Source organism: Trachurus japonicus, chromosome 8 (genome assembly GCF_045865225.1).
Source record: "Trachurus japonicus isolate A0001 chromosome 8, Traja_1.0".
NCBI classification, from domain to species: Eukaryota; Metazoa; Chordata; class Actinopteri; order Carangiformes; family Carangidae; genus Trachurus; species Trachurus japonicus.
Window position 1 is genome coordinate 16600595 of NC_140914.1, and position 13102 is coordinate 16613696.

The window sequence follows — 13102 nt, forward strand, 5'->3', positions numbered from 1 at the left end:
TCGAGAACTGCGACTAAGTGCGTCGTTGCAAAAGCCTCTAAGCAAGTCAGAGCTTTGGTTGAGTGACGGCGCAGACTAAATACATGCGGCGTCTAAATTTAGCACCGGCCAGTGTGAGAATGTAACGGCTTATATGTCATTTGGCCGGACACTGTGTGCTTGTGTTATTACTATTGAACTAAATATATGATAGAAACGGCACCAGTCCGAAACAGTGATTTGACAGCAGGCTGAGGAATGTACTAGTCTCTCAGTTGTCCCCCTGGTCGTCGCAGGTGGTTTGCGTAAAAGGAGCCAGCAAAGACGTGCGAGGTGAAACATACTGTAGGATCGGGGAGAAGGTGTCACTGTAGCCTACAGCGTGTAAACTGTTGGTGTGTGAAGAGTGTGTGTTTGTGGGCTTGTCCTCAATCGTCATGCTCTGTTATTGTTCAAACTGTCCACTGAAAGATGAGCTCAAGCGTCAAATGCCATAAACATAACTAAGATAGAGACTCACAGTCACATGCTGGAATAAACGCTGCACAACACAACACACAGCCCTTCATGGAGGACATGTGGTGGTTGGACTGTAGTGTAATTAGGCTGATGGTTCAGGACTGCTCTCCCTCCTTCTCAGGCCATCCTGCAGCACTTCTAGCTCAGCTGATTCACAGTAGGAGGCTGCTATTTAATTTTGGAGTGCCCACATTCAGCTGATTGCATCATGATTCATTGCACCAGTTGACAAGTCAAAAAAAAAAACAACAACAACCTAATCTTGGTTGAATTAAAGCAGTGATCACGGCTTTTGGATATGTGTTTATGCTGCTTATCCCTCTTTTTGGCTGGATGCGGATTTGAAACATGATTAAGATTATTATGGAGATTTCTGTGGTGGTGGTGGTGGTGGTTTAGGAAAAGCCATCTGTTTTTTTTCCCCATGGCACGGCATCTTTGCATCCTCTCTCTGTTTGATTTAAGAAGGGGATCATAGATGAAGTTCATATTTGCTCATGAGATATGCTCATTTTGTACGCAGCTGAAGTTAGGACCAGAAAAGTAAAGTCAGGTAGCCGTATCTATTTAATTTATTATGTGTTGTTGAGCAAGAGTTTGTTCTTTTTATATGAAGTGGCTATAATCACCTCATTTCAACCTGCAGTTGCATAGCTGTCTTTTGTCAGGATTGGCCACTCATATGCACTTAGGTGTCTGTCTGTATGATTTAGAAGATATGATTTGTGGTGGTGTTGAACTTTACTGTACAACATTTTTCAAAGATATGTTTCTACCTCATAGTAGTCAGTGTAACTGTCTCAACACAGGACATGGAGTTGAATCAGCACCTCAGTAAAACCTTCTGTTGATTGCTGGACTTTCATTTGATTTTATTATTATAGGTTAGCTAGGTGTGCCTCATACAGTATCATGCTCACATAGTATTTGCGTAGTCTGAAGATTTTTTTGTTTCCCGCTCATTGCCTAGAACTCAGCCCCACCCCTTGCTGCTGTTGTACTCGGTTTCATAACGCTGCCTTCTCTGCGAGTGGAGCCGCTCCAACTAAGCGTCACTGTAGGAGCAGCTTCCCCTATACGAGGAGTCGGCTTTAAGGCAGGAGAGGAGGAGAGATCGTCACTGTGCTCTGCCCTTTCGCTACACCAGCCACTCAGCCGGCCCCTCCTGTCCTGTCAGTTGCCGCCTGTTTGCCGACCAGGGGAGGAGAAGAGACGAGTCATTCATTACAGCTTCGGTGGCGTCCGTGGCCTCCGTCAGCTACACCAGCCAGAGCAAACATGCAGGAAGAGGTCGGCCAGCTCTTGTCCACAGTAGCATTGTTGTGTTCCTGGGGAAAAGGAATGTCCAGCAGCTTTTTCGTTAGGGCCTGTCGGTGCTCGGCTTTCTGACATGGTTGTTGTACAGCGTAGCAGCAGTAACCGGTGTTTGTGTTTTCTTGGAGAGTAGCCCAGTGAATAGCTAGAGTTGGGATTGATTTGGGAGGAGGAGGCAGGGTGCTCCAGGCTTTTAATGCATTAATGTGTCTACAGTAGATGTGGCTGTGAATCTGCTTCTAAAATACAGTGGCAGCAGCAGCAGAACCTGAGCTTGTTATCAGAATCGATTTGTCTGAAAGAGACAGAATGAACAAAACAGTGCATGCGTTGTTGTTGTGAGTGTGTCTGTATGAAAGTTAGTTTGTGCTTGTTTGTTGCCCCACTCCGCATGTCATGTCAGCTTTAGCTTAAAGACTCCTATCCCTTGCATCCTGACTCTTGCAGTCTAAACAAAGAAGAATGACCATGGATTTTTCGCAGCTGCACACATACACGCCGCCACAGTGTGCACCGGAGAACACTGGATATACCTACTCTCTCAGGTGAGACCTCGGTGCTGTCCCGCCGCGCTGAAATTCAATCTGCTGTCTGTCATCAATCAGAGACATTCATATTCCATTTGCTCTTTTCCTCTTCATGCTGTTTAGTTGAGCTGGATGCTATTATTATGCTGTAGTAATTGGTCATTTTACCCAGTCATTGTGAAATAGTCATATAATGAAAGTCAAACAATCCAAAAGTTGTTCTACCTTCACTGCTTCTTCACTGTGCTGGTTTTCTGTTTTCTCTTTAAAGACAGTATATTTTTTTTGTCTTTACTTTCTAGAGGTTTTGCAAATCAGTTAAACTGCTAAAAAAAAATCCTGTGGTTGTGGTTTTGATGAGTCAGCCTCATGAGTCAGTCGGTGTGTGTGTTTGTATGCTTGGAGGGGAATTGGGGAGGCTTGCATGGGGTAAAAAAAAAGAAAGATACATGCTCCCTAGATTTCTTAATATTTTTTTATTTTTACAACATTAATCTGCCTTTGCTAACTTTTTAGGTTTAATGTAACTCAACCTCTTCCATTGTGCTACTTTTCTGCACATTGTTTCTTGCGCTCCTTCCTTGCCATCACAGACAGGGCCGTTGCTAGGAATTCTGGGCCCCCTTAAAGAATACTAAAGTGGGCCCCTCCCCCTAACTTTTCCTTTTTTTTTTTTCTTAGACTACGTATGTATTAGGCTATCGTTTTTTATTTAGCCTTCTTTGTTTTGATGCTAATGCCGCATTACACTGCAAAAACTCAAGTATCTTAGCAAGAATATTTGTCTTATTTCTAGTCAAAATGTAATTTCTAGTCAAAACAAATCTCATTCTACTTAAAATAAGACACATCATATTAAAAGTACCTTGTTTTTAGACACTTTTTACTTCTTTCAAGCAGATTTTCACTTGAAATAAGTCGAAAGAATCTGATAGTGGAGCAAGTTTTTCTTATTACAAGCACAAAAAACTTACTTTCACTGGCAGATTTTTCTATTTATTGTGAATTTAAGTGAAATTTATCTAAAAACAAGTTGATTTTTAAGGTAATGAGTCTTATTTTAAGTGGAAAGAGATTAGTTTTGACTAGAAATGAGACATTTGGACAAGAAATAAGACAAATATTCTTAGAAGGATGTTGAGTTTTTACAGTGTACTATGAGTATTAGTCAGGGTCTTACGCAGAATAAATCAGTCATACAAAGATTAGACTACTGGGGTTTTTTTATGGGCCCCACTGGGCGCTGGGCCCCTAGAATTATCATCACCTTTCTCCCCTATACTACGGCCCTGATCACAGAACTCACAGTGTAGGTGTGGCCAACGCTTCACCAGGAAGGTTTGTGTTTGCGGAGGAATGTTGTTGTCTCCAGTGCTGTCACTAATACACTGAAAGGCATTTGGGTGTGTAGGTCCGAAAACATAATATCACCTTTTTGTGTTGAACTCGCTTTCTGACTTGAGGGAAAGTTCTTGCTTCAGTTTTGTGAGCAGGGGCCTCCCATCATTCAAGTGAAAGTATGAAAGTGTCTTGTGCTTTGAACAAAGACCTGTCATTAGGTTTACAGCTGTGCACAGAGCGGCGCATTGTAAAAAACTGCACTCAGTCCTTCAGGCTCTTCTCCCTCCAGCTGAGTTCAGGTAATGTAATTAATAGCACATTATGTGACAGTTAAACCACAGGTTGTGGGAAATTCATTCCCCTGCTTCATGTTGATGCAGATACTGTAGTAGCGGCTGCAGTTGATGTTGGATCATGTTTCAAAAATGGGGAAAAATAGTGACTTAATATCCCCATAATCTCCAGTCAGCTTTGCAGCAAATTGCACTCCAGCTATGTGAAATCCAGACTTGGTAACCGGTCTCATGAGTCACACTGGACTGAGGCAAAGCGAGATGATGAAAGCACAAAAGCTGGTTTGACACCTGGTTGGAATCTACCAGTTCGACTGAAAACCTGGAACAAGCTAATCGTGTTCCTTTTGAATGCGGTCAGCTGAGAAGCTATTAACGAACCTCCCAGTCACAACGGTGGCCCTGATCCCAGGATTACACTAATAGTTTATGCTTCTTGACTTGCTAGTTGAGAGATCTGTTGGTTTTTATTAGCCTGTGTCTGTTGCAGCTGAAAGACCGATGAATTATAAGCTCTCGGGAGAAACAAAAGTTGTTGAAATTTAAACAAGTGGATTGAAGACATTCACCTCAGTTTATATTCTAAGTAAGTAATGTAACTGTATTTGTTTCTCGATCAAAGGTCAGAAATATCAACCCGAGGGAGTCTGGGAGCTGATTGTGTTGAGACCTGAGAGGCTGTGCTGCATGTGTGTGTATCGGCCACAAGTGGATTCAAGTTAGCATGCAGAGACGGGGTGGGAGGGGGGTCAGGTGACAGAAACCGTTGGCCCATCTGTTGTCAAAACTCAAAAGAGCAGTGACAAGTTTTGTAGCACTGAATGGTCTAAGAGAAACGGGGAGAGGAGGCCAGCCAATCATGTTCTACTTTCATCTACGCTCTGATCTCTTTGGAGACTCCAGGGAGAGGCTGTTACAACCCGGACCTACAACCCAGAGATAATATTACCAACACTGTAAATACACCCAGGGAAATAGATGATAAAGTTTTATTTTATTAATAGATTGGGAGATTCCTTTGTTCTCACTTCCTCACAACTACTCTGGTTGTTACTAGTTTGATTCAGTGTTTTCGGTAAAACAGGCTTCAAGGTTTCACCACAAGAAGTTACAAAAAGTTTGATGTTGCTGCTGATTTTGATTTGATCTCTGTCATGTTGAAGATGTGAGAAGTTTTCATTGTGCACAGGTTCAGACAAAGTGGGTAGCATTTTGTGTTCCCACTATGAACATTTCATAGACTAATGATTGAGGAAAATAGTATATATGTAGATTAGTGACAGTTTTATTGTTTTTGTGAAAATATTATGCAGTTTCTTAGAGGGGAAAGGTACATTTTACTAGTGTATTTAGACAAACTACAACCCATTAACCTGAAAAACACTTTGGTGGAGTGACTTTTCATGCTGAAAGTGATGAAAATATTATCATTTGAGTTTCTGTGTGACCTCATAACCTCTCCATTGGTTTTCTTTGCATTGTCATAGATTTGCAGACAGCAGCTTCCTGATTCATTGCCCAAAAATGGCTATAATTTATAGAAATACTTGTCTTGATCAAGATTTGTGATTTCTTCAGTCCTTATTATGCAGCTAAATGCTGAGATGTGGGTTGGGGGCGCCCATGTCCTCACGGAAAGCAGGTGTGTGTGTGTGTGTGTGTGTATGCTGTGTATTGGCTCACACAGATCCTTCATATTTTATGATGGAGGAAGTGGGTCATTGGTGCTCGTGCCTCTGGTTGGAGAGTATTTCCCCCACAAGTGATTGCTGAGCTGTGACAGTAGTAAGCAGCAGCAGCAGTGATGGAGTTATTGACGGAGGCTAACTGACTGGCAGTGGTGTATAACTAAAGATTTTCTTTTAATTGTACAAAAAGAGAAAATGTAGAGGACATACAGATTTGGCCTACTCGCCCAGAAACAGCAGTTTTACCAGCATCTACATAGAAGTTAATTTATAATCTGAAGGTAAATAAACTATACTAATTCAGGCTCTGAGTCTGCAAGATAAGGTTCAGGGACACAACCAAAGTGGGTCTGAGCTTAGTGCCAGCTTGACAGCTGTTGTTCAGGCTGCTGTCACAGTTGTTTTGACATCTGGTCTGGGTGTGTTGCAGTACACGCACCACTGGTCAAGTGCCAAGCAAATGACAACAGCTGGATGTTAGAGAGTTGTCCACAGTTTCTCCTTGTGAGGGTTGAAAAACTGTTCCACTTTTCAGGCTGTTAGTGATCCAATAAAAAGATTTCTGGAATCGACCCCTCGCATGCACGAGGTGTGTGTTTAGCCAACCAGAAGCTTTTCTCTTTGTGTATCAGCCCGGATCGTGTTCTTTTGTGTTGCAGCATCTGTCTGTTGGAAGTGTTACAGTAGACTATACATGTACGGCCTCCGCTACCGAACACAGTTGCTCTTAAACCAGGGAGCTGTTTGGAGTGGTCTCCGTGGCAACCACCGCAACATGAAGCGGCACACTATATAGTGCCGTAACGTGGCCACAACAGAGATGGAGTGGGGCAGAATGAAAGTGCTGTCAGTGGGAGAGAAAATGAGGCTGAGCTGCAGCGATCGTAATCACGGTGCCAAATCCTAGTTACCCACCCAGAGATGGTTAGATGGAAATTCGAAAAAAAAAGCTCTCCACTCGGTCCCAAACTCCCAGTTCCTGAGCCTCTGGTAAATATAGGCCTCAGCATCTCAAGGGAAAGAAGACTTTCCCTACTCTGTAGCAGTGGAAGGAAACAGGAAGACAGTTTGTGGTGCGTTTGAGCTCTGATCTGGTATTTTCCCCAGAGATTTCCAAAGGCTCTTGCAGCTGAATTTCAGGAAAACACTTAGTGCTGTTTAATTTTAGTAAACACAGTGTGGTCCCACAGTGTCCAAGGGAAGAGATTTCAATAAATTGCAGATAACAGGTAGGAAAGTACTCAGTATCCCAAGTCGCTAAAAATATTAGTTGTTGGCACTGACTGAACCCACTGTGCAGGTGCTTCACGTTTGCGTGCGGCTGCACTGTGTTCCCATCATGTATCCCATTCTGTGCTGCAGCAGAAAAACTCATTTATGTTGCTATTGGATTATGGAGCCAACCAAACAATTACCATTTTATGAGATGGCTGTTACTGACTCAGTGGTAGAGAATGTGATTAAGGAGCTGACGACTATTCCTGTTTGGATGTAGTAATATGAAAATGGTCTGTGTTTTAAAAAAAAAAAAAAGTTACACTGGCAACAACAACCCCCTCAGTTTTTAGGTTTTTTTTTTTTTTGGTGTGTGATGATGGTGAATGCTTTAACTTTTAAAACCACACTTTTTGTTTACGAAGCTAAGATTTACAGCCCACGTGGTCTCGATAACCTCTGCCTTATATGTGTGTGTGTGTCTGACCACGAATGGGAACAAGTATTACTTTTTAAGGCTTTTGCAAGGCACTGTGTTGGTTATTGTTGACTTGCATCCCAGAACTTCAGACTGCGTTCTGTAATGTTCTTTGTTTGTTACATAATTATTGTTACATAAATAACAGATGACCAAAATTCTTTGACTTAACTTTGTGACAGTTTTTCCTTTTCTTTTTTCTTTCTTGCAGATAGGATTAAAAAAGATTGTTGGATACTATTCTTCTGATTGCCCAAAAAATATTTCACCAACAACTATTTGAATTGGTTAACCAGTAAGATTATTTTTCCAGAAAAAACGGCAAACGCTCGCGTGTCAGATTTCACAGCCAAGTAGTTTGGTTTCAGACATATTTGAGGCATGGCAGATATGCCCCAGCAAGCCGAAGAGAAGTTTTCCTTATGAATCCAGATGTCATGTTGACATGTTCATGCAAACAACCTATGTGCTTAAATGCAAAGTTGATGTTTAATTATGTCAGTTACGATGGCTTTCACAATGCAAAGCTGGCAGTAGGTGGGCGGATGACGGTTCCCTTCAACGTCAGCAAACTAAACTGGAACTGCAGTTCTCACCACATGTGTTGTTTCTAGAGCTACTTGTTCTTTGGCTCCTGGGTTAGATTAATGATGACAGTCTGGTTTTGCTTCAGATATATTGGCAGCTTCTGAACCCCATGTTTCTGTATTGTATTGTAAGAATAGTTTCTTGTTGTCTTCAGGGTATGATATCCTGAGGAGCCACTAAAGGGAAGAAGCTGAATTGACGGGACTTTGTCCCCCCAGGCAGATTACCTTCTTAGTGATTTGAATACATCATTGGCTGTCTGCAAGATATTATAGGCTACCTGTTGGTACATGTGCACTTTGAAGTGATATACATTTTTTGGAAGCCTGACATAATTCATATCAGGCACATATGAGATTTACTTTCATCCCTCCTTGTAAAGCTAATGTGAATATACTTCATTATTATTGATTCATCTCCCTTTTTAAACATGACTAATTGTTTGCTTCATAAAATGAGAAAAAACAGTGAGAAGTGCTCATCAAAATTTCCCAGAGCCTGACTTTGTCCAACCAACACCGGTTGGTCTTAAATTTTTCAGTACTTTGCTGTTGAACACAGGTCACATATTATAAGAGTGTTGTAGCTAAAGTGTGTGAAATGTCAGAAAGCAAAACATAAGCTACCAATATGTAGAGTTATTGTATTTGCTCTGATGCTTTGTGTGGTTGCGTTGTAAGAAAGCCGGCTGTGCCCACTGAGTGTGGGAAGAGTTTGAAAGCTGTGATGTTATGTAAGGAGAGCTTCCAGGAAGCTGACGGTCAGGATGGGTAGGGTCTTCTTTCTCTATACACTGTGTCTTGTCTTTCTGTCTTCTCTCGCCTCTGAAAGCGTAGTGCCCGCCTCTATTTATATCACTGATGTGGGCCATGGGAGCCACCTGGAAGAGTGGTGGCACACTGATCAGTTTGGATGCCCAGGACAACAGGAAAGAGTGGGCAAGCTAATTATTATCATTGTTTACTGCTCCTAAGACAGACTGGGATCTGCACAGTCATTGTTTCTACAGTAGGGGTGGGCGATATGGCAAAAATATCATATCACGGTTTTTGAAAAATAAGATAACGATCTCGATTTTATCACGATCTTTAATCTAAAATTGAAAAACAGACAATTTAGGTCAAAGAGCCTTTCTAAACAAATTTTACTGGGCTCTATGCACAGCTCCACTACTTCCTGAACTTAAGGCAGCTCCTTTATTTCCTGTCTTACATTATTAGACAAACTGATTAATCCAGGTGTGTCTGAGTAGTCACATTGGTCAGACACACCTGGATTAATCAGTTTGGGAGCTGCCTTTCAGAAATTCAGGAAGTAGTGGAGCTGTGCATAGAGCCCATTTAAATAGTTGCAGTTTTGCCAACATGTGCAAGTAAACATACTCTGATAAAATGCACTCTTGCAACATAAAAGGTGCCCCAGACGATCCTACGATCTCTGCACTTTGGCAGATCGTCTACACGCTCTAATCCTTCACGATTTAATATCGTCATATCACCCACCCCTATTCTACAGTATAGGCCTATGCACAGTAATGGTCAAGTCTGCAAACATTATGATTTCTTGTTGTCTGTGTGTCTTGTTGTGAACACATCATGCCGGGACAGGACTCAGCAAATGTCTTCAAATTTGGTTCATATCCATTTTGACTCAAACGTGAACTTTTGGCAGACAAAGACATGTCTCTTTTTAACAGAGGAACTACAGCTGCTTTTCGGCTTGTTGGGCCTACTGCTGTAAGATGAATTTACGTGCAGAAGCAAACTGTGCTTCCCCACGGCTGTTTTTTCAATATTTGAATTTCAAATTTGAATAAGATGAGCAATGTGATGTGATGGAAAATTGATTGTACTGCTGATATCTGGACTAGCTGTGTTTAGCAGCAGCAGCCTGCTTGATTCCTCTCCCTCTGCTTTCCTCTGGAGTCCCCACGTTCTCCACTGTGGGGAACTACAGTGGCTTCACCTTAGATGCCCTCTAGTTGTGTTGTGTGAACTGCTGGTGTTCCTGTCGTGCAGTTCAGATGCATGGACTACGGTTCACTGTTTCACCGTTCCTTTAAACATAACATTTTACTTGATAGTTTAGTTGTGCATGACTGAACAGATAGATTTGTATCTGTTATTAAAGCAGCATGAATCTGTATTATTTTTATCACATAGCTCTTGCAGATAGCACCGATAGCGCTCGGTGTCGTTGACCTCCTCCCAGTGTGGCGGTGGCATAAATATATCATATGGTATCGCATGTTTGCATTCCTTCAGGATAAGATATTCTTTTTTTTTCAGAGACTGACTGAGTGACTCACAGATGCAAGAGACAAAACCCCTGCAGGAGGGTGTGTCACGCACAAACGCATACAGAGACTCAGGACTTGTTTGTGTCATTCGTTGAGCAAAAGTGTTGGAACATTTGCTGATCCCAGATTTTGAAATGTGAAGATTTGATGTTTTGAAATCAACAGGGTTGGACAAAAAGTAGACAATACAGCTTGGTTTTTAACAGTTAAGGTGATGGTAGTTAATTTTGATGTAGGAGTTTTGCTCTGTTTCATTTGTGAAGACTATGAATGCACCACTCACTCTCCTTGCTGAGCGCTAGAATAAATATCTGCTGGTCAGACCAACAGGACGCAGAGGGAAAGCTGCTGCCTAGGTCATGTGCTCGGAGAGGAGCCACTTGGAGCAGGAGGCAGAGCAAGGACGAAAGCACATAATTGGCTCTCGGCGGGAGTGTGTAATCCTGAGGCTTTAGAGCTAGAGGCAGGGGGGGCAACAGTGAGCAACATGCACACATGCATGTAAATACTGCCGCTAGTGCTCAGTCAGTCTACACTTTGTCCTGTGTACGAGGCCGTAGCTTGATATCTGACAGGGACTCTGTGACTCTGTGCTCTTGTTTACACAGGGACGCTCCCTCCTGTCCCAGTGTCAAACAGGAAGTTTATCCTCGGCCGGCCGTCCAGTGATGGATAAAGTGCTTTGCCCCCCCCCCCTTCATCCACCCTCCTCCGCTGCATGTCTGGAGTTATTCTGCTTGACCTAGTTGAGCAACATACTGACATGCGTACACACGGCCTGCAAAGAAAGTGCAGCATGGTCGGGTCATTTCAGCTCAGTTAGTCAAGTTGAAAGTGATAGTGATCATACAGCACCGATATTTGATCTGTAACACAACAATTTACACTTTGCAACAACCAGCAAAGTAAGAGAAGTAGTTTCTAGAACAGCTCCAGTGATTTTATTTCACAGTTGTTGCCCTGTTGCCTGCTGTTAGTCATGTTGTCCTACTCTGCCAGGTGGGTGTGGCCCTGTGAGTCACAGCTGCACACACAGCGCATGGCAAAGTCAAAATTTACAGCCTTCATTGTGTGTTTCCACTTAGGGTTGGCTGCTTGGCTCTGAATTGCAGTGAGTGGAGCACATTTTATTTTTTCAGCTTTTTACGCTCAGGAGTGTTTACTATTTTTTTCCAAATTGACTTTCAGAGACACAGTGTACTTTTTTATTGTAATATTTTATTGTTTTCTCCCTTCCTTGTTAATGACTCACTTCCTGTCAGGCCTACTGCCAGTCTTCGTCTGTGTTTTGTTTGTTTTTGTTGAAGTTAAGTATTGATTTGAGACTGAAAGTCGCATGAGGCTTGTTTGTTGTCTCCAAATGGATTTTGGCAAAGCGGACATAGAAAAAAAAAAGAAAGAAAGAAACAACTTACCACCCTGTGATTAACTGTGTTGCAATACCTCCTCTCATCAGACTTCTTTGCCTCCACTTTTCCTCCTGTGTCCCTCAGCTCCAGCTACTCCACAGCAGCGTTGGAGTTTGAGAAGGAGCACCAGATCGCTCCTGTGTACGAATCGCCCAGGATGTCACGGCGGAGCCTGCGTCTGCAGACCGGCGCCAGTCACTATGGCAACGAGAGCCTGGCCGAGTACTCCCAGAACCACAGCAACAGCAACAGCAACAGCAGCAGCAGCTACACCAGCAACAGGCGAGAGACACGGTGAGACTGGCGATGGTTACTAACTAGTGATGTCACGATTATAAATGTTCTTGGTACGATTATTGTCAGAGAAATAATCACGGTACTACGATTATCACGATTATTCTGCATTAATTAATTTCACAACCATATGAATGTGTAAAATCAAATATAGTCAAAATATAACTACAATACTCATTGTTTACACAAAACATTTCAAGTATCTATTAATATATGATCAATTCTTAACCCCCAGGGGAAATGTTTGAAATATTCAGGTCATGAATTGTCATCTATACCAAATGTTTGCATTTATTTTAATCGTTTTTTGTTTTGTTTTGCTTTGTTTTTAATTAAAAATGACAAATTCCTACCAATTCAAAGTTACTTTAGATAAATGGACCAGTATCTGTGCATTTACCTTTATTTTTGCACCACATCTACCAATAAGGTTTCAACATCATCTTTTTGGGAAAGTAACGGTATTTATGAATCTTTACGATTAAATAATTGTGGCATCTAATACCACGATTAATTGTGAAAACAAGTAATCGTGACATCCCTATTACTAACACGCTCGGCTTACCAGAGAGTTTCAGTAATTCTCTACATTTGTTATCCTCTCTTTGAACCTGAGTCACATGCTGCTACTCATCACAAACCCGCCTCTGTCACATAGCGAAAATCATGTCTCTATACGTCTGCTGTCTCTGCTCTCTCCAGGACACTGCGGAGCAGAAAGCAGCCGTCCAACTCGCTGTCTTTATCCCTGAGCCAAGTCGCCACTCCGAGGAAAAACCTCTCCTTTTCGGCCGTTAGTACCCCGATAAACAACAGCAGCGGCTTTCAGGAAAGCAACACAGTGTCTGATGCCACCCTTCACAGCTCCATCCTGGACCAGACCCAACTGAGGCAACGCACCATCACTACAACCACCACCACCACCTCCACGTCTGTGGATGGACACTGGGGTCAGTTAATGGGTTAATGGGTTCCATCTCAAAATTCAGATTCCTAATTTAGATGTTGTTTCAGCCTCTTGTAATTGAACTACAGAGATAAGCAGAGCACTCAGCCTACATCTCTTTGCATTTAGCTGACATTTATTCTTTAATGTTATTTAATGAATGAGTTATTCTGTTATTCTTGGTCATTATTGGATTATTTTAAGGGTTTCAT

General features: G+C 42.2%; 1 protein-coding gene across 9 annotated transcripts in view; it reads left to right on the top strand.

Annotated features, from left to right (window-relative positions):
* sun1b (Sad1 and UNC84 domain containing 1b) overlaps positions 1-13102 on the top strand; it is a 39552-nt gene that overhangs the window by 3619 nt on the left and 22831 nt on the right. For 3 of the 9 annotated variants that reach the window (XM_085784262.1, XM_085784264.1, XM_085784267.1), the window contains exons 1-4: positions 1553-1788; positions 2260-2357; positions 11735-11944; positions 12647-12894. In XM_085784262.1, coding sequence (XP_085640388.1) covers positions 1777-1788; positions 2260-2357; positions 11735-11944; positions 12647-12894 — 568 coding nt within the window. In that variant the 5' untranslated portion in view covers positions 1553-1776. Of the gene's footprint in view, positions 1-1552; positions 1789-2259; positions 2358-11734; positions 11945-12646; positions 12895-13102 lie in introns of those variants that run through there. The other 6 variants (XM_085784263.1, XM_085784265.1, XM_085784268.1 and 3 more) reach the window with 2 other exon arrangements.